This window comes from Cricetulus griseus, chromosome 2 (genome assembly GCF_003668045.3).
Source record: "Cricetulus griseus strain 17A/GY chromosome 2, alternate assembly CriGri-PICRH-1.0, whole genome shotgun sequence".
Lineage (NCBI taxonomy): Eukaryota > Metazoa > Chordata > Mammalia > Rodentia > Cricetidae > Cricetulus > Cricetulus griseus.
In genome coordinates, this window is record NC_048595.1 from 75965164 (window position 1) to 75993116 (window position 27953).

General features: G+C 43.6%; 1 protein-coding gene across 4 annotated transcripts in view; it reads left to right on the forward strand.

Moving 5' to 3' along the window:
* The window catches only part of Cdk5rap2 (CDK5 regulatory subunit associated protein 2), a 178995-nt gene that overhangs the window by 131102 nt on the left and 19940 nt on the right, over positions 1–27953 (forward strand). For 3 of the 4 annotated variants that reach the window (XM_027400255.1, XM_027400257.1, XM_027400256.1), the window contains 8 exons: positions 924–1055; positions 5645–6218; positions 8050–8282; positions 15266–15314; positions 17929–18107; positions 22298–22417; positions 25253–25369; positions 27532–27721. In XM_027400255.1, the coding sequence (XP_027256056.1) occupies positions 924–1055; positions 5645–6218; positions 8050–8282; positions 15266–15314; positions 17929–18107; positions 22298–22417; positions 25253–25369; positions 27532–27721 (1594 nt within the window). The remainder of the gene's footprint in view (positions 1–923; positions 1056–5644; positions 6219–8049; positions 8283–15265; positions 15315–17928; positions 18108–22297; positions 22418–25252; positions 25370–27531; positions 27722–27953) is intronic. The other variant, XM_027400258.1, reaches the window with a different exon arrangement.

The following is a 27953-nucleotide window of genomic DNA, read 5'->3' on the forward strand; positions in this document are numbered from 1 at the left end:
AAATACATGATCTAATTGCATCTTGTTACTGTCTTTGGAGGCAGTTCCAGTAATTATAGTCTCCATCTTAAGCCCATGTGAAGTTGAAGAGAGGAAGTGACTTAGACACAGTTACTCTCTGGTACTCATTGCCAGGGCTCCATATGAAGTAGCTTCTTCCATTGGGCCTAATATATAACATTCTCATAGGGATTTTGTATTGCTGTGCAGCCAGAGCAGCTTTCCTTTCATTTTAGGTTGTTTCTTAGATTCACTTACTTGAGGTTTCAGGGTCAGTCGTATTCTACAGAATCAGACTTTCCTCCCTTCTTTCCCATTTCCTGTTAATCCTACCGTCCATCCATCTAGTCACCCTGTTAGTACACATTATCTGACTGCCTGCTGTGTTTCCATTGAGCTTGAGAAACAGGAGAAAGACAGACCATATATAGTTCTCTACCTTCTGAGAGTTCCCGGTTGTATTAGGGTGGGGGCTGATAATTAAACAGTGTTGGGGGTGGGTTGGGGCTTTAGAGGTAAGTGCTCTGGCAGAGGTGACCCAGCCAGCAGAGAGACTGGCATTTATCTAGGACTTGCCATCTGCTGTCCACACTTGCTGAGACCCTAGAGTGTATTAGCCAGGTGCTGCTCTAGCTATCACCCAGAAGCCTCTGGGGCTTTTCTCACGTTGGAAAGTGGGCATCAGTTGATGGAATTCATTTTCTCACTCATAGTTTCTTGAAAACTTGGACTTAAACCATTTCAGACAAGCTGTACTATATTTATGCTTTTATGTCCTGTTATGGCAGCTTGATAGATTAATTTTATCTTATAAATTACATTTTGCCTCCCCAGTGTTTTTATTCTCCTGGTTGTATCTTTGTGTTCTCAGTTGCTTGGCTAAGTTTCAAGTCTACTGTTTTATTTTTCTTTCTCATTGCCAGGGCCTGCAGCTCAGCCTGATGTGAGAGCAGCCTGCCAGGACAACCCAGGCGAGCAAGAAGGACCTGAAACCACGCATTCTTCTTGGAGAGACAAGGAAGTGGACAGTGACCAATACACAGGCTTTGAGATCGGTTAGAATTCAACCACCATGCATCAGCTACTGAGTACTAGGCATTGTCTCATTGTTCGGGACCATTTGCATCAATGTCCTTACTAGGCCCTAAAAGTCTCTCTTTTGGGATTCATTATCGTTCCCATATAACACAAAGGACAGAGGAAGTTATATGAAAATGAGTGACTTAGGGTCACACAGCTGGTAAGAAGGCAGGAGAGGCAGGGCACAGCATAATGTTAGTGGGACTTTCTGGTCTATTATCAGACACTTGTGCAAGGCAGAGGGTTATTGACCATGAGAAGACACAGTGTCATCTCCCAAGAAACCTCAGGGACATGGGATTGTAGTAGGTCATTAGCTTCCAGCTTAGTGTTGGCTGTTGTTGAGTTGCTCTCTGTCCATCCAGGAAGAGTAGATCCAAGAAGAGCCTGCTGCTGAGACCAAGATTGTGAACTTTCCCAGTAGGTCAGTGGGGATGATGCAGAGATGAGTGAGGACTCCAGAAAGTTGTATCCCCTCCCTTTATCATGAAGTATTATAATCTCACAAACATACACAAAGGACAGTACAACAATGACTCACATTCCTGCCCAGTCAGGATGAGCTAATCCTTATGCTTATTCTTTTTACCCTAGATCTTTTATCCTTTCATTAAAAACAAAATCATTCGTGTTCTGGATTGAATTCACTTTGCAAGAAGTTGTGGTCATTGGGAATTCTAAATCTGTGACAAGATGGCAGGGAATAGGTGGCCTCTCAAAAAAGATGGAGCTGTGGCCCCCAGGCCCTCTGCTGTGCATTCTCCCAGGCTAGAGGTTGTGCTGATTGCATGGTCTTGTTCTTTGGGATGGTCTGGGCTTTCAAGAAAAAGCTGCTATGTCAGGAAGCAAAGTGCTGGTTAGCTCAACTGTGGGTTATGGTTTGAAAGTGAAATGTTGCTCACAGGTTCTTGAGTTGGAACACTTGGGCCTTAGTTGGTGGTGCTGTTTTTAGAAGCTGTGGAATGTGGTTCTTGTTCATAGCTAGGGATTAGTTGATGTTTCTGGATGGTTCCTTCCCCTCTCAGAACCCATTTGTCACTGAGCTGCATTTGTCTTTCTGAGTGTGCCTCCTGAGCTGTGCACACGTCGCTGCCTCTGCTGGAACGCCCCTTCTCTTTTTGCCTTGATGAAGCTTCATCCTGAGGTCCTCACCCAAGTTGTACCTTTTGTGGACATAGTTTTTGAATATCCTAGCACTTGAGTACTGATGTTGAGTTATGTATTCAGTGTCTGCCTGGCTCAGGCCTGCATGTCATGGGTGACACTTTAGCTTTGGCTCCTTTGTCAAGAACATCTTGGTAGGTGCTTGGGGAAGGAATGGAGGGCATCAGTTGCACAGGTGCTATTGGTCTTACTCTTGAGTGTTCAGAACTGTCTCTGCTCATGTGACTCACAGAGGAAACCACAGGCAGAGGAGCCGTGTGGCAGAAAGCAACATTTGAGGTGTTTCTACTTTTTACTTTGGGCAGCTCCAGCTCTTAAAGCCTTGGCCTCCACTTCAGTAACAGACAATTCAGGTGAGGTGCTAGATCCATCGGCAGGTCTTGGCACATACATGATCTAAGTCCCAAGGCCTACCAGCTTGCAAGTTCAGGCATATACATATGTACGTACGTACGTATGTACATACATATATACATACATACATACATACATACATACATACATACATACATACATACATTCGCATATATACATGTACACACACGCACATTTATACATATATAGTCCTTCCCCACAACATTTATACAGTTCTAACCAAACAGTGGAAGTAATTTGCTCAGACCTTCATCAAGGGCTGCTGAGCACAGAATAACAAAGTTACATTGTTTTGCTGGTGCTGACTGAGAGACTTGCTATATATTAACCTTGGAGCTGGGAAGTCAAATCCTGCCTTTGTTAAATCACAAATTGTTATAAATTGTGAACTTTTGAAAGTACTTGGGGGCAGGGTGTTATTTATCCTTTTTTTCCCCTTTTGTTGAAAACAGATTTTTGTCTTACATAATATGTACTGATTATGGTTTCCCCTCACTCTACTCCTCTCAGATCCTCCCCACCTCTACTCCCTTTCTGTCTCTGATTTGAAAACAAGCAGGCTTTTAAGGGATAATAATATAATACAGTCTTGGTGACAGTCTGGCTTGTTTGGAGATCCTTATGGGGTTCCTTGGGCCAACAACTCAATTAGACGTAACCCAGTCCCAGTACTGAAAGCTTCATTTGATGATGAGAAGTGGACAATTGGGACTCTGTCTCCCCCATTATTTGGTGATTTCATTTAGATCACTTTCATATATGTATATACTTTAGCAAATATCTACTCTATTAGGTTTCTATACAACCTTGAAGGTTTAGGAATGCTCTGCTTATTTCATCGTTAGGAGCAGTGTTTAAAGTGGAGATCTAAGTGTGAATGTTAGCATGCACACTCTCCCATGTACTCTCAGTATACCCAAATTGTGTGAGTACCCAAAAATCAGTGCTGATCACAGTCTGTCTCAAAGTGACTGTGATAGGAGTAGCATTTGTCTTTGCATCATGATTCCTTAACAACAACAACAAAAATGTGATTCATCTTTAGTTCTTTGAGGGAACATTTCTTCCTGTTATCTAATGCAGGCCATAGTATAATGAGACTGGTATGTTTAGAAGGGTGCCCATGGGCTGGAGAGATGGCTCAGCTGTTAAAGGCTAGGCTCACAACCAAAAATAGAAGGGTGCCCCACTCTTTTGACATTGTAGCATGACATTGTGGTCTCCCAATGTGTTGGGCTGCATTCATGATTTCCTGGGACACATGTAACTTATGGAGCTAAGGTTGGATATATTTACATATTTCCTCATCTTGGAGGATGACTACTCCCTGCAAGAAAATTTTTGTTGAGTGATCTCTTGCTTGTTCTTTCTGTTCCTTACACTCTGAGCTATATAAAGGTACCATATACCCTTTCCATCACTCATGCCAGATACAGAGAACCAGATAAATGGCCTGGTTCCTACTTGTGCACTATAGAAATGCTGTACTGAGAATACTTCTGTTAACACATATTCTCACTGTTGTCTATAAACAAACTGATGATGTTGGTATTTTGAACAAAGGCAAGAGTGGACTTGAAATTATGAGGAACAAATTGTAGCTTCTTTAGTTCCACAGAATGTCGATATGATTTTCTGTCAAAGAACCATCCTAGGTCATCTGGTCCAGCTCACATTGTTCCCCTTAAAGGCTTTTCTTAAGCCATCTTTTGCTTGGATGCCTCCCATGATGACTTCTTCCGTCTTTGACCAATTGATTCTAGGAAAGCATGGGGCTGTTAGCTGGTTCCTTTACTGCTGTGTTCAAAAAACTATACTAGCCTTTTCCTGATATTGTTCAATATAATCCCAACAAATAAACACAGCTCCTTTTTCTCAGTGAATAGTATTCTTTCTACTTTACAAGTGAAATTCTGGGGTCTCAGAGCGGTTCATTAATTTGCTCAAGTAAGTTTATTCAAAACAAAGTGGCAGAGACGGTGTTGGAAGCTAGGTCTATTGATTTTTTAAAAATGGTATTTTTCAGCCAGGTTTTGGTAGCACACGCCTTTAATCCCAGCAGGCAGATCACAGTGAGTTCGAGGCCAACCTGGTCTACAAAGCAAGTTCCAGGACAGCCAGGACTGTTTCACAGAGAAACCCTGTCTCAAAAAACAAACAAACAAACAAACAAACAGACAAAAAGATATTTTTCAGGCCTAGAAAGATATCTCAGTAGCTTAGAACCCTTGCTGCTCTTGCAAAGTACCTGTCTCAGCACCTATGTACAGGCAGCTCACAACTGCATCTAACACCAGTTCTGACACCCCCTCCTGACCCTGTATGCATGTGGCGCATAGACAAACATTTAGGCACAGAAATGCACACAGGGGAGTGCATAGTCCAAAGGTGAGTTCACAGAAAAAGAAAAATTAGACCTGAGTGTGGAAGGACAAGTGAGCATTCAAGGCACAGTACATGCAAAAGCATGGAAGCGTGAAACAGCTTGATGTGTGCAGAAGGTTCTGATGGTTTTGTAGGAACTCTCTGTGGGTGGAGTGTGGGCCTGGGATGCTTCTAACCGGATCATGGGAGTATCAGAGTAGAAGTGCTGATTGGTTTTAGGTGTGTTGCTGGTTTATCATGGTTAATTTAGAACATTTATCTGAGAAAGAGGGTGTATTGAATGGTATAATGGTGTGCCAGTAAGCTTTCTAGAGCATGACAACATTCATAAGACAATCAGCTTGAAGGGATAGAAAGTATTTTGGCTCATGGGTAGGGTCTCCATATCCTCTTCAGTGATGATTTTTCTTGTCCTAGGCCTTACCTCCTAAATCTAGCACAGCCTTCCAGCAGTACCAGAAAAACCAAGCTTTTAATTCATGGCCTTTTGAACATTTAAGATCTAGAGTTCAGCTCAGCTATGGGAAACCCTAGAGGCAGGTGGCTATTGTGTTAGTGTTAACTCAGCCATGGCTCAGGCAACATTAAGGGTTGATTGCAGCAGAGGAGATACTGACAAAAATTAGTATTTGATTTTCAGATTCTGAAATTTCTCCGCCTGATGACCTTGCCTTATTACCAGCATGCGAAGAGAACCCTGAAGACTTCCTAGGCCCAACCTCTGGAGCCACTTACTTGAATTCCAGCAGTCAGCTTTCCGTTAAAGTCAGTGTGATTGAGACTGAGCAGTCTGAGAACATCAATGTCTCCAGTGACAATGAAGACTTAAAACAGAAAATCCACAACTTGCAAACTGAACTGGATGGCTACCGGAACTTCATTGTCCAGTTACAGAAGCACTCTCAGTGCAGTGAAGCCATTATCACAGTTTTGTGTGGGACAGAGGGAGCTCAAGATGGCTTGAACAAGCCCAAGGACCATATTGATGAAGAAGAGAGGACATTTTCAAGGTTGCACCAAGTACGATATGTGAAGCACATGAAAATCCTCCGTCCACTAACCCCAGAGATGATTGATAGTGGGATGCTAGAGAACCTCAAACAGCAGCTGGTGGAACAAGAGCAGGAGCTATTGAAGGAGCAGGATTTGAACTTGAAACTTTTCAGCGAAATCCATAACCTGCAGAACAAGTTCCAAGACCTCTCCCCATCAAGGTACATCCAATTTCTTGATGCTCCAGCTCCTTCCTATTAAGCCTAAAGTTCTCTAGGTTGTTGCTTGGCAGGAGCCCGGAGCTGAGAGGGAATGCTGCTTGGGCAGGTAGAGTGTAACCTATGGAAAGCTTTACCTGGGCTTCAGGCAGCCAGGATGAGAGTGAAAAGCTAGGCCACAGAGCAGCCATCAGCAATGTATATTAGTTAGGAGGTATGCAGCTTCTGAGATTGGCAGGCAGGTGTTGCCCTCCTCAGTCTGAGGACTCAGGGTAAAAGCTCCATAGCAATCACTCTGTGGATTGCAGTGTGTTTGCTGAGCTGCGGTGTTGATTTTTGAACTCTGTTATTGGCTTTTGCCATGTTGTAGAAGTAAAATGGATGCCCTAGCCAGGTTGGGAGGAATATAAATGTTTTCCATATCTTTACCCTTTAAGGTCATCTTAGAGAAATAAGCCTGTGTTGAAAGTGAGAAATCCTTAGGTCATGAAGATAATGCTCTGTGGTTATAAATATATGCATTTGCTTCATGAGATATGGCAAAATGGGATCATCTGTAAAGTTGACCTTCATTCGTTACTAATTTGAGACAAACACTGTTCTGAAATCTCAAAGAGCCAGAATGATTTTTTTTTTCAAGACTCCCCAAGCAGCAAGACTGAGGGAAGCATATTTATTGATGGGCTGTTGTTTCAGACCCCAGGCAAGAAGGGTTTGATTTTTGTTTGTTTGTTTTTGATTTGAAATAGTTTCACCCTGTAATTCAGGGGGGGGCCTCAAACTCACAATCTTCCTGTCTCAGCTTCCTGCGTGCTGGAATTTCAGGTGTGTATCACCCCAGTAGGTGAGGAACTCAATTATTTAAACCCAGACATACTAAGCAGGAGGCACTTTCAACTTGTTTTTGTAGATAGAGAAACTGAGACTCAAAGAGATTGCTGTGAGTTGCCTCTTGGTATTCTAGTTAGAGCCACTGACCAGGGTTTAAGCCCATACTGTCCCACTTTTCCTCCTCCACAGAATTGGCCTCCACCTTTAAGGTGGGTGCCATATGATTGCTTGTATGCTATTGCTATTAACAGTGGTCATGGTGAACCAAAGTGCCTCTCAGGCCATTTTAGATCCAGCTTGCTGTGGCTGCTTGTCCTCTCTGAGTTTTCCTCTGTGCTTGCTCTAACACTCCTAGGCCTGTGTAGAGAAGGGTGGTACCAGATGATAAGGAGGTAGTATTGGATGGTAAAAGTTTGCAATCTGTGTGTTTGAAAAGCAAAGCTTTACCACCTAAGTACTTTTGAGATAGTTTTTCTTTTCTGCATGAATCTGTTTGTTGGAAGCCTGAGAGAACTGGGTACCATAAGGTAACTTGTTTCAATGACTGATGGGCCCCAGTTACTCAGTGGTGGTTAGGAGTCCAGCTCTTTCAGTTGGAAGCAGACAGTCCTATCTTTTTTACCCTTGTCATGTATATATTTATACTTGGTGAGAATTTTTGGTGGGTCCCTTACCCTTGGGGAACTTGTTTCTACAATTCAGAATGGTGTCTTTGAAGAGTGTATGGAAACTAATTGTTCTCCTGAGTCCTTGCCAATCTATGCTTTAATTGGGGGCTTTCTAAGGTTAAAAATTTTGCAGAAGAATCTCTGTTGAAGCATTTGTTGGCTGTTTGAACTCAAAGAAGGAGTGACCTTGTACAGTTTCAATTTTTCTAAAGTATATATGCTTGTACAGCTTCAGGCTTTCAGAAATTATGCTCTGTCATTTTTCCAATTAGTGTTAAGGTCACAAAAATTCAATTCTAAAATGACACACACATTTTCCTTCCCTCTTTTATCAGATACGATTCATTGGTTCAGTCCCAAGCCAGGGAGCTCTCCCTTCAGCGGCAGCAGATTAAGGATAGCCATGACATCTGTGTCATTTACCGTCAACACATGAGCACCATGATCAAGGCATTTGAAGAGCTTCTGCAGGCCAGTGATGTGGACAATTGTGTGGCCGAGGGCTTCAGGGAGCAGCTAACACAGTGTGCTGAACTGCTTGAACAACTGGAAAAGCTGTTTCTCCATGGTAAGTAGGTAGAGGCACTGGCCCTAGAGTCTGTGACTTCTTGCGTGGACACCGGCAGAATTCACTCCTTGGCCTTGCTCATCTCCTTGACAGCTATGCACACTGACCTGTTCTGCCATTAGGCCCAAACAGCCTTCTTTCTCATGGTCTTTTCACATTGCTTTTCTCCTTCCTTTGCCCTTTTCTTAGCCATCCTATTGGATAAGTCCTCCTTGACAATCTCTATAAGACAGGAATACTCCTGGCACACACCAACTTCCCCTGTCCCCTTGTCCTGCTCCATTTTTCTTGGTCTTCACAGTCGAGGAGTGAGTGAGTGAGTGAGTGAGTGAGTGAGTGAGTGAGTTCAGTTTTATGATGTGGAGATTGTGGCCCAGGACAGGAAGTACCTCAATTGTGATCATGGCAGGAATGAATAGCTGAGCTTGGATTTTACATCTTATCTCGTAGCATAAATCTGTTCCTACTAAATCTATTTTTATCCTTCTTGGTATCTTAGTTGTTATTTGATTGAAACATCATAGTGACTTGGAAATGGGCAGTGATAATTCAGTGTCTTAGTCATTGTTCTATTGCTGTGAAGAAGCACCCTGACTAAGGCAGCTTTTACAAAAGGACACGCTTATTTGGAGTTTGCTTACAATTTTAGAGGTTTAGTCCATTAATATTGTGGTGGAGAGCTTGATGGCATGCAGACAGGCACTGGAACAGTGGCTGACAGTTGCATCACGATCCATAGGCAGAGAGATTGGCCTCATGTGGGCTTATGAAGCCTCAAAGCCCACCCCCCCGTGACACACTTCTCCCAGCAAGTCCACACCTCCTAATCCTCATATTCCTTCCAAATAGCATGACTTGCTGTGATTAAGCATACAACTATATGAGTCTGTGGGAGCCACTCACATTCAAACCACCACATTCAATTTGGTTGATGAGAAGCTTGGGAGTTAGGAATATTACTTTTATATCCAAGTTTGAGGGTCGGTAATGACAAATGTAATCACTGAGTCTAGGTGTTTAGACTAGAACTCTGACTTCCTCCTGTAAGCTGTGATCTTCTGACTTTCCTTGCCTATAACATTAGCACTCCAATACCTAGTTGGCAAAATTGCTCTAGGGGCAAATGGTAGTTGTGAGGCCTTATCTTTGTGAGTAACACATGGCTCTCATGAAGAAGCACTTCCTATAGTGACTTGGAAATGGATAATTTTGGAGAGTTAGGGGCTTAACCCTCAGAGCTACGTGCTTTACATGGTAGGAAGCAGGCCTTAACTGAGAAAAGTGAGCTGCCCAGAGACACAGTGGAAGTACCCTGACATTGGTGAAGTCAGGATTGACAGCTCTTCTGCATCCATTCACATAGAACAGATAGTTTACTGTGGTCCTTGTGTGTGCAGATTAATTCCAGGATGAGTACAGGGTAGTTCCCCCATCTAGTACCCATTAGTGTTTTTCCTAAAGATCTGCTAATGACTAACTTTCTGGTATTTGTTCCCTAAGAACTTTAAAGATCCGGGTTTAGGAAGACTAGATTGCAGTTTTATAACGTCTGCAGAAGCAACTGGGTGGCTGACAGATAAAACGAGATTGCCCATGCCCTCAGTGTTCTTGTCTTTTCTTCTGATAGCCCTGGCACTGGTCCTGAAGGGAAGTAAGGGGGAGAGTGTCTGAACCAGTTGCGCTCCCTCTTCAGCTAGCTGCTCAAGGACTTCTCTCTCAGCCAAAGTTTGACAATTACTGGAGATCCCACTTGTTTCTTGTGAGTTCTGGAGGCAGGAGCTTGCAGATGGCACAGGTGTAGAACCTCATTTTCTTCTTCAAAGTGTAAAGGCCACAGGACCCTCAATGCAGATCCCTTCAATAGGGAATAAAAAGAGACATAGAGACAGATCTTTCTCAGGTGCAATGTAAGGGGTCCTGTTCTTGAATTATGAACCAGGTTTATAATAAAATAATTTGTATCTATAGCATTGTATGGCACAAGTTCTTAAACATTTAAATATAGACCTTAAAAAAAATCAATACCAAGCATGTTTACTATGGAATGACAAACAGATACTTCTCTGATTGTATCATTTTCACAGCCATACATGAACAGCCTTGAATTTCTGTACCTGGACCCTTATAGAACATGTGTAATTTTTATGGCAACAGGACTCTTGGCAACCTCTCCTTTTGCTCAGTGACAGATAGCACACATTAAGCTTTAGTAGCTACAGAACATTCTTCTGTATGAATGTCCCTTGCCTTATTTGATGATTCCCAGGGGATGGACCCTTAGGTTGCGTCCATTTGGGGACTGTTATAAAGAACACTGACTTGGAATCTCATTGCATCCTTGCTATTTCTGTCACAACATTTGGTTGGCAGAGTCTGCGAAGCAGGGTGGGTATGCTTTCTTGATGCTTGCTAAGGGCATAGCTGGGAACTGAGGATCCCATGAGGCGTCTTGAACTTAACAAGATGTATGAAGTATGCATTTTTCTCGGGTGAGGGTCTGTAGCTTTCAGATTCTCAACAGGGCCAGAACTCAGAGTAGATCAGGAGCTGGAGTTGCAGTCAGGTTTCCCAGCATAACCTCATCACAGTGTGTCCAAAGACAAGTTGCACAAATGAGTAAGGCAGTATATTCTCTTCAGATACAATTGAGCAGAGTACTGGATTGGTTGCAAAGATGATTGGTAAGCAGTCCCTCAATGAGCTCAGAATGGGTATCACTTGAATAGAAGGCAGTCACTAAGGCAGTCACTTGCCTTGACACTCTTCCTCATTTCTTCTCAAGACTTTCCATAGTCTATCTGATGGAGAAAAACAGTGAGGAAATGCAGACATTGGTTTTCATTGTGTGTTTGCTATGTTCTCAGCCCAGGAAATATGCATTATCCTCAGTTCCTATGAGGAGCATAGAGATTAGCTCATTTGTTTGAGATCTCTGAGGAGATGGCAGAGTCTGAATTGAAGGCTGATTTCACAGCCTGTCCCAACCACTGGGATATATGTGTCCCACTTACATTCCTGTTAGGCTGGGTGCACTGACCAAATATTCCTGTTGCCTGGGCATTGCCTTTCCCCTTCTGTGACTGTTCACACCAGTGCCTTTCTCCACAGGATGCACCTACTCTATAGAAATTGTGCTGACCTTTGAAAGCTTTCTCTTTGTTTACCCCAAGTAGAAGAGGGAGCTGGTTCTGTTTTTCACTATGGGTTATCTGTAAAACATACATGACAGTCTGACTTTATGATGGAGGCTATCGCAGGAGTATCACAGGGAATCAGAGATTGGAGTTAATACCCTGGTTTATGGGTCATTCAGATATCCTATGTGGAGATAGTAACACCCACCTTAACAGAGTTGTTTGCAAGGATTAAGTGGGATTATTTAAAGTGTCTTGTGTTGCCCTTGGAAACAGTTTGGGAGATGACAGTAACAATGACAAAGTTTTGGTTGCAATAGTGGTCCAGGCTGTCACCATGGAATCACGGTTCTTGCTCCACAGATACAGCCTAGAAGCCTGGCATGGTAATACAGACTTATCTTCCAAGCAGGGTTAAGGAAAGAGGCTTGTGGGTTTGTAGTCAGCCTGGGATACATAGAATATCCTGCCTTTAACAAATGAACAACAGCAACAATAACAAAGTAAAAACGAGAGGCAAAGCTTCCTTCATCCCTCCTCCTCTAATTTCCCTCTGGCTGAGATTGGACTATGCTTATCTTCTCTGGAGTCCTCCCACCACCACCATGCTGCCCCTCATCACCTTACTCTATAATTGTCCCCTTGGAGGTGAGCTCACCAAAGGCAGACAGGACAACTCTGTATCCATCCTTGTATCCCCAGTGTGTGCTGGACTTCTGGGAGGAGCCATGGTAGACAGGAAGGAAAAAGTATGGGGTTGAATTAGAGATGCCAGGCATTGGGGTTTAAAGGGTGTGGGATACGTAGAGTTTGAGTGAGAAGTTCTGTGCCCAAGAAAGCTTCTGAACAGCAGCAGGGGACAAGCTGGGTCAGCAGTTCACAAGTCACTTATGTACTGTGGTCCTCTTGCTGTCACACAAGGAAGGGAAAGCTAGCTTTTAGGTTTTTTTGTTTGTTTTTTCTTAATTTCTGTTTTAAAAAGATGACACTCCCTCACTGCAGGAGCTCACAGACTGCTCTTAGGTTTGCCAGAGAAATGGGAGCAGTGTTTTCATGACATGCATCTCAAGCTACTGCAATATCTGACAGATGGTCCCCTGCCACCTGTGTGGAGGCAGTTTCCACCAAGATACTCAGTTTATCAGTTGTTACAGTACCCTCATGAATTCTAAAATGGTGGCCAGTTGTCACTTTGCTTTAAAAGGACCCTATTGTGATGGGGGAAGAGGTGTAATACAAACTCCCCAAAAGATCTTAACAGTGAGCAGACTCACTCTGTTGGTGGCATTGAAGCACTTCCTTCTGTGGGCATGGAGGCCAGATCTGTGGTTTTAAGATGGGCTCATGGTCAGGAGGCTTAGGATGCTCGAAGTTATCCCAGACCAAAGGTACCGATCCTGTGTATGAAGATGACTCAATTCACAGCGATGCCTGTACAGCAGGCCGCCACTTTCTGTTTGCCTGGCAGTACTCATATAGCTTCTAGCTGTTGGCAAAGCTGGGCTAAATGGTGGCCTATCTTGAGGTCTGTGAGGTCAGAGGCTTCTTATCACCTGAAGGCTGCTGAGCAGCCTCAGTGACAATTAGACTGTTCTTTCAGAAGATAGGTGTCCTGCACATTACGGATTGTCCTTCAGGTCTTTGGGATCTGACCCAAGCTGATGTGACTTTCTCCTTTTGAGAAAGAGTGCAGAGAGCAGAAACAGTGCAGGGACTGCAGACTTGAGAGCATCTACCAGGCCAGTGGACTGCCAGCCTCTGCTTACCTTGTGGAAGCCACGGCATCACACTAGTGTGGGAAAGACATGACCGAAGAAGGTTCAGGCATAGATCTTTGACTGCATCCTCCATGACCCCGCCCCTTACTGAAGTGCAGTGAAGTGAGAGTGGAGCCTGGAACCTTGGACTTGCACTTCCTGCTGCAAAGTGGAGGTGAGTGCTGGTACTCTGGGATTATAGTAAATCCTGAGGCAGAGTGAATATAAAGAAATTGTACTTAGGGTGTGGTGCCTCCTCACTGGGGCCATTTGTCTTTTGCCTGTGGGTGACAGTACTGTACAGTGTCAAGTATATGGTGACCTGCTGGGCTGGAGATGGAGCCTGGCTGCCAGGCAGGCCTCCCTGTGAAAACCGTAAGCTGAATCACAAGCTATAAAGCAAACATGCATGCTCTGTGCCCTTTTCCTTACCGGTGATGTTTGGGAACTTTTCATTTTGAGAGTTTAGAGCTCTGTAGGCGCAGCCTAATTATAGTCTCATTTTTCAAGGCAGTGATAGAAGGGCTTTTTTTTTTTTCTTTTTTTCTTTAGCCATGCATCAGTTTCTTCAAAGAGCTCATCCTGGTCTGCAATTTCCAGAGTTTTGAAGTATTTTTAAAATAAAGTTGTTAGTTGCTTTGAAATCTGGGTCCTTGCATCCTTTCAAAGGATGACACTCAGGAACAGAGCACAGCGTCTTTTCCCAACAGCATCCTGCGCTTTATTTTGTTTTCTTTTGTCGTTTCTGTTAGTCATTTCCCCTGCTGTCGACAGTGGCCTTTTCAACTGCACTTGAATACTGCTTTCCCCACTAATCCCAGTTCTGAGAGTCTTTCCTAGGGAAATAATTTAAATGCAGGTAAAGCCATGTGTACAGATATATTTGCCTCACTTATTTACTAAAATGACAATTTGGAGATGACCTAAATACCCAATAGGGAACCGCAAGATCCAATCCATGTGTGCCTGCCACAGAATGTTGGCATGGTCTTCACAATGGAGTTTTCTGAAACAAACTTAGAGAAATGCTTATAATAAAATGTGATGTGAACAAATGAAGTCAGCATCCTCTCTGCCCACGTGCATGGAAGGGAGAACAGAAGGCAGTTCAGCATCGTGCCTACAGAGGGGAGGTGGGAAGAGGGAGGCTTTATGATTCTGTTACCCACGCCTCACAGTGAGCATATATACTGCTAGTGCCAGAAGATTTTTGTGTTGTTTTCTATGGGACTAGGGATGGAACCCAGAACTTTACATTTGCTACCAGGACTTCGCCTGTGCTATACTGTACCACTAAGCTGTGTTTGTAGCCCTCCTATATTTTGTATCTGCATCCATGCGTGCGTGCGTGCGTGCGTGCGTGCGTGCGTGCGTGCGTGCGTGTGTGTGTGTGTGTTCACTTGCATGTGCACGCTTGTGCAGGCATGTGTATGTTTGTGTGTGGAAGATGGGGCTTCTGGAGTAGGGAGCAGAGGTTGATGTCACATGTCACTTTATTGTTCTTCACTTTATTTTTTGAGGCAAGGTCTCTCATTCATCTTGGAGATCATTGTTTTTTCTCTATTGCCTGGGCCAGGAAGTCGTGAGCATCTTCTGTCTCTGCCTTTCCAGAGGGATTCTAGGCCTAAGCTGCCACATTACAAAAATAATAATAAAAAATAAAAAAGAAAGAAAGAAAAATCATGGTTGTTTGATAAGTACTTAACCAACTAAGCTGTCTCCCTACCCCCAGAAGTCCTTCTTAGACTTTTTATTTTGAAACAGTGTCTCACTAAGTTGCCTAATCTGGCTTGAATTTATGATCTTCCTGCCTCAGCCTCTTGAATCTCTAGGATGACAGGCCTTTGCCACTATGCCCTGCTGTTGTCTGTGTTTAGAGATAGGAAGAAGCTGCATCCAGAGACCATCACTGTGGGTGCTTTCTAGATTCATTCCTGTCATCTAGAGGCAGTTCCTGAACTGTGTATGGACTAGGTGATCCCTCCCAAGGTCTGTGGTCAGATCCTTGCCTCTGCAAATATATGAACAAGAAAGTATCAGTGAGCAGTTTTTAAAAGCTGTTTTCATCCTCTGATGTTCTTTTGGCTTCCAGGAAAATTAGCCGGAGTGGAACCATGTCCCCAGAGTGAACTGCTAGAGAGGTGAGTGTGTAATGTTTGCTAAGAAAACTCCATGACTTTCCTGCTTTGGTTTTCCTGCCAATTTTTTTTAAATTCAAGGCTCCCCTTCTGTAACTTTTATGCTTCTTGTAAATAAGGCACCAACACCCACAGAACCAACAGTGGCCACACAGCAACCAGAGTCCACCATTGTGGGTTCAGGTGACTTGTATTTCTGTCAGTAACTGGAAGCAGATCCTCCTGTAGGTACCTCAGAGTCCTACTGTCCTAAGCCTGGCACTTGAGCACATGGCAGCTGACTTGTTTTCCTTCCCTCTCCTCCTCCTCCCACTCTCTTCCTGCCCTATGCCTCCTTACCTGGCTCCTTGATCCTCCTGACTGTGGCTGTGTATAGCTGTATACTCTGCTGCTTTCCTCGGGCAGTGGGGACGCCATTCCTCAGAGGCAGCTGGAACAGAAATGACCATGGGCCGTGCCAGTACCCCATTTCTCTCTGTTCCAGGATCTGTTATTTTTGCCATACTTGACATAGTTCCATGAAGCACTTAACTGTGTGATGTTTACTGCATTCCCATTTGGTTCACTCCTCTCCAAAGAGAGCAGCGTTGTCTAGCACCAATGGGGTTTCACCCTTGTTGCTTCTGATACCATAATTCCAGCATTTTCATTCACACTTCAGGATGAGGAACTTCTGGTTCAGAGCTGTGTACCTTCATTAAGTGGCTGAGCCAGGACTGAAACTCAAGTCTGCCATGCTCTAGCACCAATTTTTCTTCAATGCTATTTGAGGATAAAGATGATAACATGGATTGTATATTTTCTTTGCTTACTTCTTCAGCCAACTGACTGTGCTGAGGACTGCCCACTTATATCCAAAGGTTTTGATGCTCCAAATGCTGTGAAACACCTTCTTTAATGTATGTGGCCTTTGGGGGATCATTGGAGTGAAATGAAGAAATGGATAGTCTGGGTTGCAGAAGCATAGCTTTCATTGGCATCACAGAGGCCACGAGCATCATTACAGAGAGGAGGCAGGGAGGTGCCTACCTCCCTAGAGGATGATTTTATCAAGACATTCATGGTCATAAAAGAAACACTCTGCCCTCTGCAGTATCACCAAAGATCCCTCCTAGCTCAACCCATGTGTCTGCCTTACTCCACACCCTGATGGCAGTTGTGGAAAGGGAAAGGAAGGCCTTTGAGTGGGGCTGGTGAAAGTGCTGGGATCTCTCAGAACTATATCCATAGCCGTTGTAAAGGAGACATGGCTAGAGGGGCAAGTGGGGCCCACAGGGTCGTCCACAGAAGTTGTTTTTAGGAATTCTCAACCCAGTACTCTCCTATAGGACTAATGGGGACCTTTGAAATGGGGAAAGTAAGGATGTTCAGACTCGCTATTCTGGAAGACTGAGTGTATACAGAGTGGGGGAGGCAAGGAACCTTTTTCTGTCCCTCCAACCAGGTATTTCTCCTTTTCATCTCTGGTGAGTTTGCAGCTTTTCCTTCTGCTCTGCTATTTTCAGTTGTAGGCTCAGCACTCACAGGTCACTCCTGAGCTAATGAAATGGGTACTCTTGGCCCTTACTGTATGTTTGGAAGGCAGCAGCAAGCCTGGCATCCATCATGCTGTCTGGGCTCAGCTGCACCCGGTGTTTACCTGTTAATGGATGCACTGCAGCTTCAGAGTCCTTTGCTCTTGTCTAAGTAAATGAATAATGAGACTGGCCATTGACGAGGAGTAATAGGAAAGGGGGAAGTGCAAAGAGCTTAAATTAAGAAGCTTATCTCTAGTAGAGATTCACATGGGCTTTTCACGGCGCTCAGCTGAGTTTTCCTTGTGCCTTAGGTGGTCTTTGCAAATCCAGATTACTAACTATCTGACTGCCAGAATGATGATATGGGAGCCTACTGGGGGATCATAAATTCTTTGAGATTTTTGGGGTGGAGTCCACATTCTTTGGGCTGTAGGGCCAGATAGGCATATGTCTGATCTGAGTGGCACCACTTGTGAACCAAGGCAAGTGCCTGGCTCATGATGAGCCTTGGTTCCCTCAGTTGTAAAGGGCAGTAGTGCTTCCTTCTTCAGAGGGCATCCGTGAGGGTAAATAAAGCTACAGAGCCCTGGGACAGAGCAGCATTGTGGTCCAGGGGCCACAGGAGCATGCTCTGTCTCAGGCTGCTGCCCTGTAAATCCACTGCAGGACAAGCAGTCACCTCCCTTCCTTTTCTTCCTTGTTTGCAGACTTACACCCATGGAGAGCCTTCTGTTTTCAGAATTAGACTGAAGTTGCGTGGATGACCAGTCACAAAAAGAAAGTTATCCCTAAGTGTTCAAACATATAGTCCAGCTTGGGATCATAATGTGGGAAATGGCATTTCTTTTTAAAATGTTAAAAATGAATATCTTTTTATTCATTTTTTGAGAATTTCATGAGTACACTCACTTTCATATGAGTGTTTATATTGTTGTTCCTTCCCTTCAGTTTCTCCCATGCCCACTCTCTTCTCAAATTCATACGCTCTTACTCTTTAATTATCAATGTTACATATACATGTGTATAAATTTATAAATATAATCTTTACTACGTGATCTTATTAGGTTGTATTTGGAAATGACTTTCTTTCAATCTTGAAGGTTAAGGACTGAGGAAGGCAACTTAACCTACCAACATCTCCTGCCTGAATCTCCTGAGCCTTCTGCCGCTCACGCACTGTCAGATGATGAAGTGTCTGTTAAGTCCTTCCTGTCCGGAGACCAGAAACCAGACAGCGAGACTGAAAAGTGCCCAGAGATGTCGAGCCATTTTCCTCAAGGTAAGCGAAGCCTCACTAAGCACCTTAGGCATAACTGGGCTGTCTTGCCTTGATGAGAAGAATAGGCTGATGTCTGACCATTTTGCCAGTGAAGGGAGAGCCTGAAAGGGTCAGAGCTGCTGATGGAGAGTGATTTATCCCTGGAAGGAGCCATGGTGTTAAAAGTGTGGGTGGCAACTGGGAAGTCTGGGTTTCTTTTTAAATGATGACTTGGGCGATCTTCTCTTTTCACAGGGTGGGTTGAAAGCACTGGAGATGTGTCGTTTTCTCCTTTTGCTTCTGCTCATCCTGAAGCAGGTCCCTTACTGTGTGACTCTTGGTCATGGGGTCAGGCCCTTTATTTCAGTCCACTCAGGCTGCTGCAGCTAAATACTGGGGACTGCAGACAGTGCAAATCCCTCTCTCACAATTCTGGTGTGGGGAAAGCAGAGGTCAAGGTTCCTTCCTGGCAGTGTAGTTGAGTTCTAGTGAACATCCTCTTTCCACTTGAATTCTGACATAGAGACAGTAAGGTCAGGGGAAATCCATGTGGTCTGTACCACAAGGGCATTAATCCTATTCTCGGGTATGGCATCTTCATGACCTAATTTCCTCCATAGCCCCCCCCCCCATACCATCACACCTGTGCTAAGAGGTTCCATGGGAGTTTCAGAGACACAAATGCTCTGCCTTGTTCCGTTTCTGGATATGGACTAAATTGGCCATGTCAGATTCCCAGCGACCTTCCCCCAACCTCCTTTCAGCTTACAGTCTCCATTTCTTCTGTTAGGGTAGGAAGCTGGACTTATTGTTTTTCAGTCAGTATATTTCAACGATTCAAAGGACCATAGAGGCAGGACAGATGGACTTGTGCTTAGCAAACTTTTCCACCCAAGGGGCAGGTAGTGAGTATCTTTGACTGTGCAGGGGGTGTGTCCTCTTGAAGTTGCACAGCTCTGCAAGAAAGTGTATAGATAGTGTGTATGGTCCAAATGAGCTTCATTCACAAGAAGGTGATGGGTTTGGAAAGCAGCCTGTGTTTCAGGCCTTTGATATGTGGAGACTCTGCACCTCTCTGATCTCTAGCTTAAATTCAGTAGGTTTTTCTAAGGCACCACAGTGAATTCTATAGCACATCGTGAACACTAGCACTCCTACTAAAAACTCTTATTAACACTAAATTACATTTCAAAAATATTTAAAGCTTTTGGTATAAACAGCTAGATTTCTTTTAGATGGAGAGGTCCCACCCAATATGTCAATGTTAATGAGAGCAAAGCATTTGCCCCACAGTGTCCTCTGAGGCTCCTCTGGACACTCAGGTTTCACATCTTAGACATACCTAGATATAATATGCACATTCTTGGAACAACTCAGGAATCAACCAAATCTTCCGGTGGCCAGTCACCAGAACTCATTTCCTGGGTTTTCTGGTAGTATCCTTTAGAGATTTTTGTGATTATTTCATTTCTCCATCACTTCTGGTTGTGGGTTCTGCCTTCACCTACTTTAGGTTACACTATAAATCATTTCCCTGTCCTCGGAGCAGCCTCCCTCTGTATTTAGTCCAGTGTGGCACTTAGTCCCTCTCTGTGATACTGAGACCACTGCACGAGGTCTGGTCACATGAGTGGAGGGCAACTTGAATATATCATTCAGAGTGAATGTGATCCCTTTTTTTCTAAGTGGTCTTGGGCACAGTTCTCTTCTGCCTATCACTGTGTTTTGTTTTTAATACGATAAAAGATAAAATGGATAATAGATACAATTTTTTCCAAATTTCCTAGAGGTTCAAGTCTGTCTCCCATCTCTGTTCTGCCAGGGATGTTAGTGGGCTGCCTGTGCCCCTCAAGTGCATCACTGGCTCTTTTCTTGAGTAGGAACCCAGTTCTCTGGAGCTACGGAAACATAGCCACTGTCTTCTTTTTTTGGTTTATATCTCTTCAGCCTTTTTCTTCTCTGCATCTGTTTTTCCCTTTGTCACGTTTGTAATCTGTATAGAGAGATAATTTGGCATTTTTTTCGTTGCTCACTTAACATTCTTCCATAGACTTTCTGACATGTTGTTAGCTAATGTCACTTTTAGTGGCTTTAGAACAGTGCTTTGAATGGCTGAACTGCAGTTTTCCTTCTGTTCCTAGAGCTCAGCATTTAAGTCATTTCTACAATCTCGAAATTGTAAACAGTGGTGGGAGGGGGTAGGGCTTGGACACAAAGCCTTCCTCTTGGAGGGCATTTTCCTAATATAGATTCTCTAAATTAAAACTACCTGGCAGAAGATGCACATTTTTTCTATTCTTTTTTTTCAGTGTGTGGTAGCTTTTTGCAGGATTTATGGTATTATGAGTTAGCACTTATCATAAGAGTTTACTATAAGACAGGTGGATCCTTTTCCCATTTTGGAAAGGTTGGTATAGGGTTTCCTTCTCCTCAGAATGGCTGCATAATTAATACATGGTGTCTAATTCCACTGGGAGTGCTTCTTCCAGCCCATGTGATAATTCTCACTCCCAACCAAAGACTGTGAAAGATGGCTTGTGTGGAGCATCATCACCCCACAGCCAGCAGTGTGTGACTCAAGTAAACCAGCAAGTAAGGTGGCAGTCCAAACCAGTGAGCTCCTGGCTGACTCTGGCCTGAAGGACTTCTGGAAGAAGGTTGGCAGGACCTCAAGGCTGGGCCGGGAGGATCAGTGCTGGGCACACCACAAGAGTACACAGACAGCCTTTCCCGCCGTGCTGCAGCGGGAGACAGACATTCCACCAAATGACTTGCCACACTTCTGGCATTAATAGGAGATAGCTGAAGGTCTGGGAATTAAGTCATCTCATAAACATTCAAATTCATGGCAAAATTACTATTTAATTAGGAAAAGATCTGTAACATTGTGCTACTTTTAAATGAAAGCCATTTTGGAGGAATTAAAACTGGGTCATAACATTAGTATAATGTTTTAAAACAAACATTACTAAGACATACTGAGTGTACCCTAATTGATGAATTAAAGACATTAGTTTTGCCTTTGGATACTTAATGTGATTATGTTTTAAACACTGACTCTGGAAATCCACCTCTAGAGTGAAACTATGATTCCTTCTTTCTGTGTTGAAGTGAGATGTGGCAGAGGGAAAAAAATTAATACATGCTCATCCTAGGAAATATGGCAAAATTAAGTTTTTATCTATTAAGTGATATGTTAAAATGTCAAATGGAGGTTTTGAAAAGCTTGAAATCTATCACCCTGAGGTAGCTACAATTAATATTTCATTGTAATTGCTTCTTTGGCATATTTGTTTCTACTATCTGTATGTTCTTATATAGAGCTGTGATTATGTTGTAACCAATTTCATATCTTTTGAAATTTAACATAATGACATAATACATTTTCTATGGTATTTATAGTTTTCATAACATAATTTAATAGCTGTGTAATTCCTCATCATAGTGAATGGACCTCGGTTCAATGAACAATTTGAGCTGTTTCAGTTTCCTGTCACATGTAATACTCAGATGAGTATTTTCATGCATTCTGGCAAATGCCTGTGAGCATCTCACATGAGCTCCTTTAATAGAGTCCTAGAAGTAGAACTACTTGGGAAATGACATTGGAGAACTTTCCTAAAACTAGTGATATAAATAGCCCCAGAAGGTCATACACATTTATACTCACACTGCAGGTGAGCTCAAGAACATACTTTTAAATACCTCTCTCACTAGCATTATTTTAAATCTTGAAATTAATGAATGATAAATGGATAACCTATTCCTTGCTGGAAAAAAAAAAAAAAAAAAACCTAGCTTAAACTATCTGGATTCATTATGAAAGTAGTTTGATCAATTCTCAGGCAGTCCAGATTGACTTGAAAGTGATCTGTTAGTTTCATCATTAGGAAGATTTTAAATTAATATTTGATATTGAGAAGAATAAAAGGCTACATTAGAGTTAGCATTAAAATTGTATGGAGTATAATTTTTGTGTGTGATGTAAAGTTGCTTCCTCATGGAGGGCTGCAGAGAGCCATTACGGAGCCATGGCTACGGGCTGTGGGAAATAGCTTGGCCTCCCCTAAGCTTGGGAAAGAATTGCCAGCTGCTGACTATCTCAATGCATCCAATACTGTTGAAATTTTAGGATCTCTGCATAATCTATAAATTATTCAATTTGTTGGGGGCTTCAGACTTTAAATTTAAAATGTTCTTCCTTCCTACAGACTTACTAATGGAACACATACAGGAAATTCGAACTTTGAGAAACTGTTTGGAAGAATCTATTAAGACAAATGAGAAGCTCCGGAAACAGTTGGAGCGGCAGGGGTCTGAAACTGACCAAGGTAAGGAAGGACTTTCCCAGGGTAAGGAATGTGGTGGGGTAGATTGCTGCTGTGTGATGTGTTTGCCTGAAGAGGCTCTCTGTGAAGCAGGTGGGACGGAGAAGTTGGCCTGCCTCTGGGAGCCCAAGCTAGCTCATTGTAGAGGTATACATAGGGATTTTAAAGGTGAAAAGAAACGTATTCTATTTTCACCAATAATGGACCATAAATTGTCAGCATTTCTCAGTCAGGCAAATATTTCATGCCACCCCACCACAGTTTGTTTCAAAGGGAATGGGCTTCCTTAGAAACTGAATACCCATAAGATACTCCTTCATACAGTTCATAAACCAGCTGTCCCACACTGGACCTGTTAACCTCTCCCTCCTTCCTTTCCTCCTCACTTTTCCTGGTTTCTTCCATAGCTTCATTGTATTGTTTAAGTTGGTTGGGTTGACCTGGGTGTGACTGCAGTCTTTTATTGGTCAGTTTTGTGACTTTGGGCAATTCACTCTAGTCTTAGTTGTTTCATGAAACAGGGTCCTTCTGATATTAAATGAGGCAGTGCCATTGCTCAGTGCTCACTCAATAAATAATTGATTTTATCACTGTCAGTTTTATGTTACTATTCCATCTAACATGACCAGTTTAGCTTTCAGTCTTTCAATATTCTGCAGTGAGTAAAGACCCTGATGCCATTTTAGAGATGAGATCACTGAGTTCTAGAAAGGTAGTACTCAATGGTAAAACTCAAAACTTGGACCCCAGTCCATTTCTCATTGCTCTGTAGTCCACATATAGGCAGCTTCTGGCAGTTCTCTGTGTGCTGCAGTTTCTGCTATGGTTTGCTTCCAGTCCTCACCTGGACTTCCACTCATCCCATGCATCCTTCATCCTCCTCCCTCACCCCTAGGAAATTTGATTAATTTGAGTTATTAGGTGTGTCAAACACAGGAAAGAAATATATGCCTGGGCCCTTGATGTTCACTCTTGGTAATGATTCATTCTGTTTTGCATTTCCCCTAGCAAATTCAATTATAGAATTATTTGGGGGTTCAAATGGCCACCGGCTACAGTGGAGCCCAAAATTGCTCTGGAGAGTAATTTCCATTGACAGGGAAGTTTACAGAAAGGCATTCATAAAGTATTCATGCTCATGGAAAGACGTGCTTTTCTCATAGTTTCTGGAAAGACAAAACTAAAAGCAGTCCTGCCTCGCCCTGATAGGAAATGCTCATCTTGGGGTCAGGTCTGCAAAGGGCAGGACTCCTTATGTCAAGGGGCAAGTTGTTAAAAACTGTTATCTTATGCCTTAGAGCCTCCAGCTTACTTGAGTTCTCTGTGCTCACTACAGAGGTGGTACCAGGTGATCCTCACTAGGCCAGTTGGGCCTAGTTAGGTTTAGTGACTCTTGGATGTTTTATGGCCTATTGCTTGTTTATTATCAAGTAATACCCTGGCATTGATCAGTGTCATTGTTGGGGTTTCTGCTGATTATTCTGATAAGTCTGTGGTCCTCTTGTGGCCTCACTCTCCATTCATCTAGATACTAACACAGATGATAACAGCATGGGTGTTTTTGTTGTGCTAAGCCTGGGGGGGGGGCAGTTAAGCAACTTGCCTGATGCCTTGCAGCTATTAAGAAGCAGGAGATGGGCAGGAACTCTGAAAAGATCCCAGGGTTCACTGGAAAAAGTAGGGAAAGATGGTAGGAAGAGACATTTGTGAATAAGAATTAATTTGACTTAATTTTGTGTGACTCAGTTGCTGGAGGAAAAACGTTCGGTAGAGTGGGAAGAATGTTTCCAGGAAAACTAACCACACCTTCTTTATAAGGGGTGTGGACCTACACCACAGGCATGAATTTCATATCCCAGGGTTATTTCAGCTGCAGATAGCTGAAAAGAAATGTGAGGAAGAAAGCAGTGAAGATAAGGGGTGTTTGTACCTCCATTGATTACAAGAACCCCAGAGGCAGACAACTCTGAGGCAGGGTTGGGCTGACTTCTGTGGTGCCTCTTTAGTGGCATCTTCCCATTCTCCTAGGACAGTGCCCTAGGCATGGGAAGGAAGAGCCTGAGGGTTCTCTCTTGTCTAGTGCAGAGTCTCTTTGAAACCCTCAACAGACTTCACTTAGGTCTCCCTGGTTTTCTTCACCTGCTGTCTGGGAACACAGGGATGTGGTGTTTTGGTTGTAGTGATGTAAGTGAACTGAGTCAGTACAGAAAGCAAGAGAGAAGAATCTGCCTGCCACATAGAGAAGACACTGGGCACACTGTGAGTGCTCCGAGGCCAACTGTGAATAGAACCCCAAAATGGTGCAATTGAGAAAGCTGTGCAGAGGAGGGAAGAAGAGAGTCGGCCTTACTTAGTCTGAGCATTCTGGGGAAGAATCTGCAGCGTGATTGCCTGCTTGGACAGGAAGACAAGGGGGAGTTTAGGATAGCTCCCAGGTGAAAGCCTTGGTTAGGGGTTTGAGTTGGCCATATCCTAAAACAGGGAGAGAGTGAGAAAGACCAGAGGGGACAGAGTCAAACTGAGCTGCTTCAGACTCGAGACCCAAGGCTTAAGAGGCAGTTGGTCATGATGGTTGGTACTGTCATCTCTCACCCTGATGTGGTTCAGTCTCATCTTTGTTCAGCTTCGGGGCAGTTGTGATGTGGAGGCCTCCTCTTGCCTCCCCTTTAAGCTCACTGTCCTTGTTCTTTAAACTCTGGCTCTATGTTACATGGTTCATAGGACTGGTTTTCATTGCATTCTGGATTTTTTTCATTGTTTAAAACATATTTTCTAGGAAGATTTGTCCGTTCTACATGGAGGCTGTCTATAAATCACCATTCATGTATGTTCTTCTAGTTTCCACAAATGTTTCTGCTTATGGCTCAGAGCTACATAGCTCTCTGACGTCAGAGATACATTTCCTGAGGAAGCAGAATCAGGCCCTCAGTATGATGCTCGAGAAAGGGTCCAGAGGTAAGAAATCAGAGCCACCTGCAGCCTGAGATCCAAAGCCCTGTGTCAAAGGAAATGACACCCTAGATTCCAAAGGGGTGGGTATGACAGTTTTCTACCTTTAACTGCACAACAGCCCTATGGGGCATTCCTGTTTTATAGCTAATAAAACTAGGGCACAGATGGGTTAAAAAAAAAAAATGCCTTACTTAGCTGTTGTAACAACTGGACTATAAAGCCCCCAGAGCAATGTCTCTACCAGGGTCTCAGTACATCACAACTGAGGAAGAGAGAAGTGCTGGTAATTTATTACTGCCAAATCTCAACTGGAGATTTTCTCCAACCAGTGAAGTTTATCCAGCATCCTTTATAAAGATCCTTAATTCCTTTTCTTGGAGCTTAGCTGCTGAAGAGTTTTTACTTGTGTTATTGTCCATACTTAGAATGATTCTAGAGTGAGGGATTATTAGCCCTGTTTCTCAGGTCAGAATTCACAGCCTAAGCAATTGCTCTGATGGGCTCACTGAGCCAGAGGTGCTGGAGCTGGAATGTAGGCCAGCTTATCCCATAGTCCTGGGGGATATGGGTACTGATTTTGCCTTAAGAGTCAAAATTGGGGCTCATATGTAGTTTGCTCATTCATTCAGCAGCCTATCTCTATCCTGCCCTAGAGGGGAACTTGATAGACTGATACAGAAATAAACAAGCACTGTATTTTTGCATCTGAAGGCTGTAGTCTGATGGGTGAAATATAGCAAGGAGGAGTGAGGCATGCTATGATAAAACATGTGAGATATTCATGTTCATACCTGTGACCATGCCCAAATGGAAGTGGTCAGCATGGCCCCATGTTGGGTGCCAGATATTGAGAGTAGAAATCAGGATGCTTGACCAGTAGGATGAAGTGGACTTTATTAGGAGAAAATAACTTACACAGGAAATGAATGATGGTCATGGGCTCCCATTCCAAGCATACAGACCTTGCTGCCTGGATGCTCTCTCTGACCTGAAGAAGGGACTTCCCAGCTTCCCTTCAATCCTTTTAACTGGACATGTCTGCACCTGTGACCACACCCAAACAGGCGTGGTCAGAGCTGGGGTGGGGGGATGAATATCTCACTACAAAGGCAGGCCAGAGAGTGGCAGGACCCTCAGCTCAGACACCCTCTTCCTCAAGGGTCAAGTCTAAAAAGGAAAGGAATGATTACCCGAGATGCCTCAGAATCAGAGAAGGAAAACAGACATGGCCCAAGTTAGAGATGAGGAGAGTGTGGACCAGTCAGGAGTGATGCAGCTGTGCTAATGTCATATAGACCAGCAGGAATGCCAGTGTACATGGAAATATTTGAATCATGGTTAAGAGTAGATCTACATCCAGGCTGTATGCCTTCCCATCTTTATGGCTACAGGGAAGCCTTTACCCTATCTCTCATTTGTTTCTCACGTGAAAGATGGAGAAATTGACAGGACCTGCCTTGGCAGTATGCTGCAAAGACATGGGACATAGAAACATGTGAGAGCTTACTGTAGCACATGTACAGTTAGTGCTGGGATGTGCCATCATTACCACCCCTTTGGCTCTCATGTGGTACTTTCAAGGCTTGGGCTAATAATAAGCCTGTACAGACAGCAACTCTGCATCCTCACCCTAGCCTAGGGGAGGAAGCCGAGGCACTGAGGAGTGAAGAGCTTCACATAGGGTCACAGACAGTAAGTGGAGAAGCTGCACTAGAACTCAGTCACTCTGCCTTCAACTCTCTGCTCTAGGCCTTATTGTTTCCAGGACCTCCAAGAGTGTTTCATTGTTCTGGGGAGCCCACAGCCTCCTGTGGGGCTCTGCAGGATGCTTGCTGTTCTCCCCACTCACTGACGTCTGGGTTCCTGCCTGTTGCTCTACCCACCATGTGTACTCTCTAAGGCAAAGTAACAGAGGTTTTCAAGGCCCATTATTTAATAGAAAGTTAAATAGGCCCCTTTCATTCTAGTGATGTTTAATCTGCAGCTTTGATATTGACAGATTTATCTGCCTAAAATGCATAAGATAATTGGAATGCCGGAACCATAAATGCCAGATTAAATCTCATTCTTTTCTGTATGCTTGGCGTGCTTGAGCTGGAGTGCTGTACCAGTGTAATAAGGTTGGAAAAAACAAATGGTATCCCTTCTCATTTTGGTATTTGCAGATAAACAGAAAGAGAATGAAAAATTACTTGAGTCTCTGTCCAGGAAGGCTGCAAGTCTTGAGCACCTTCAGTTAGAGTACACCAGTGTAAAAGAAGAAAATGAAAGGTTGCAGAAAGACATCAGTGAGAAGGAGAGACAGAACCAGCAGCTGACCCAGGAGGTCTGCAGCAGCCACCAAGAACTGAGCAGGTGGGCTTGACTCAGCTGTCCTTGGTGGCCTGCTATGCCTAGGAATGTGATCCTCGCAGTAGGCACAATGGCTCTAGAAACAAGCATTTTTGCCTGGGCACAAAATATGTGGGGCATAGTCCTCTAAATAAGGAAGAATGCAGGGGGTGGATGGCCTTCTCACCTAGGGTGGTCAAAGAAGGGCTGTCTGAAAAGGCCCCTTTTGAGTGGAGAGCCACACAATAAGCATATG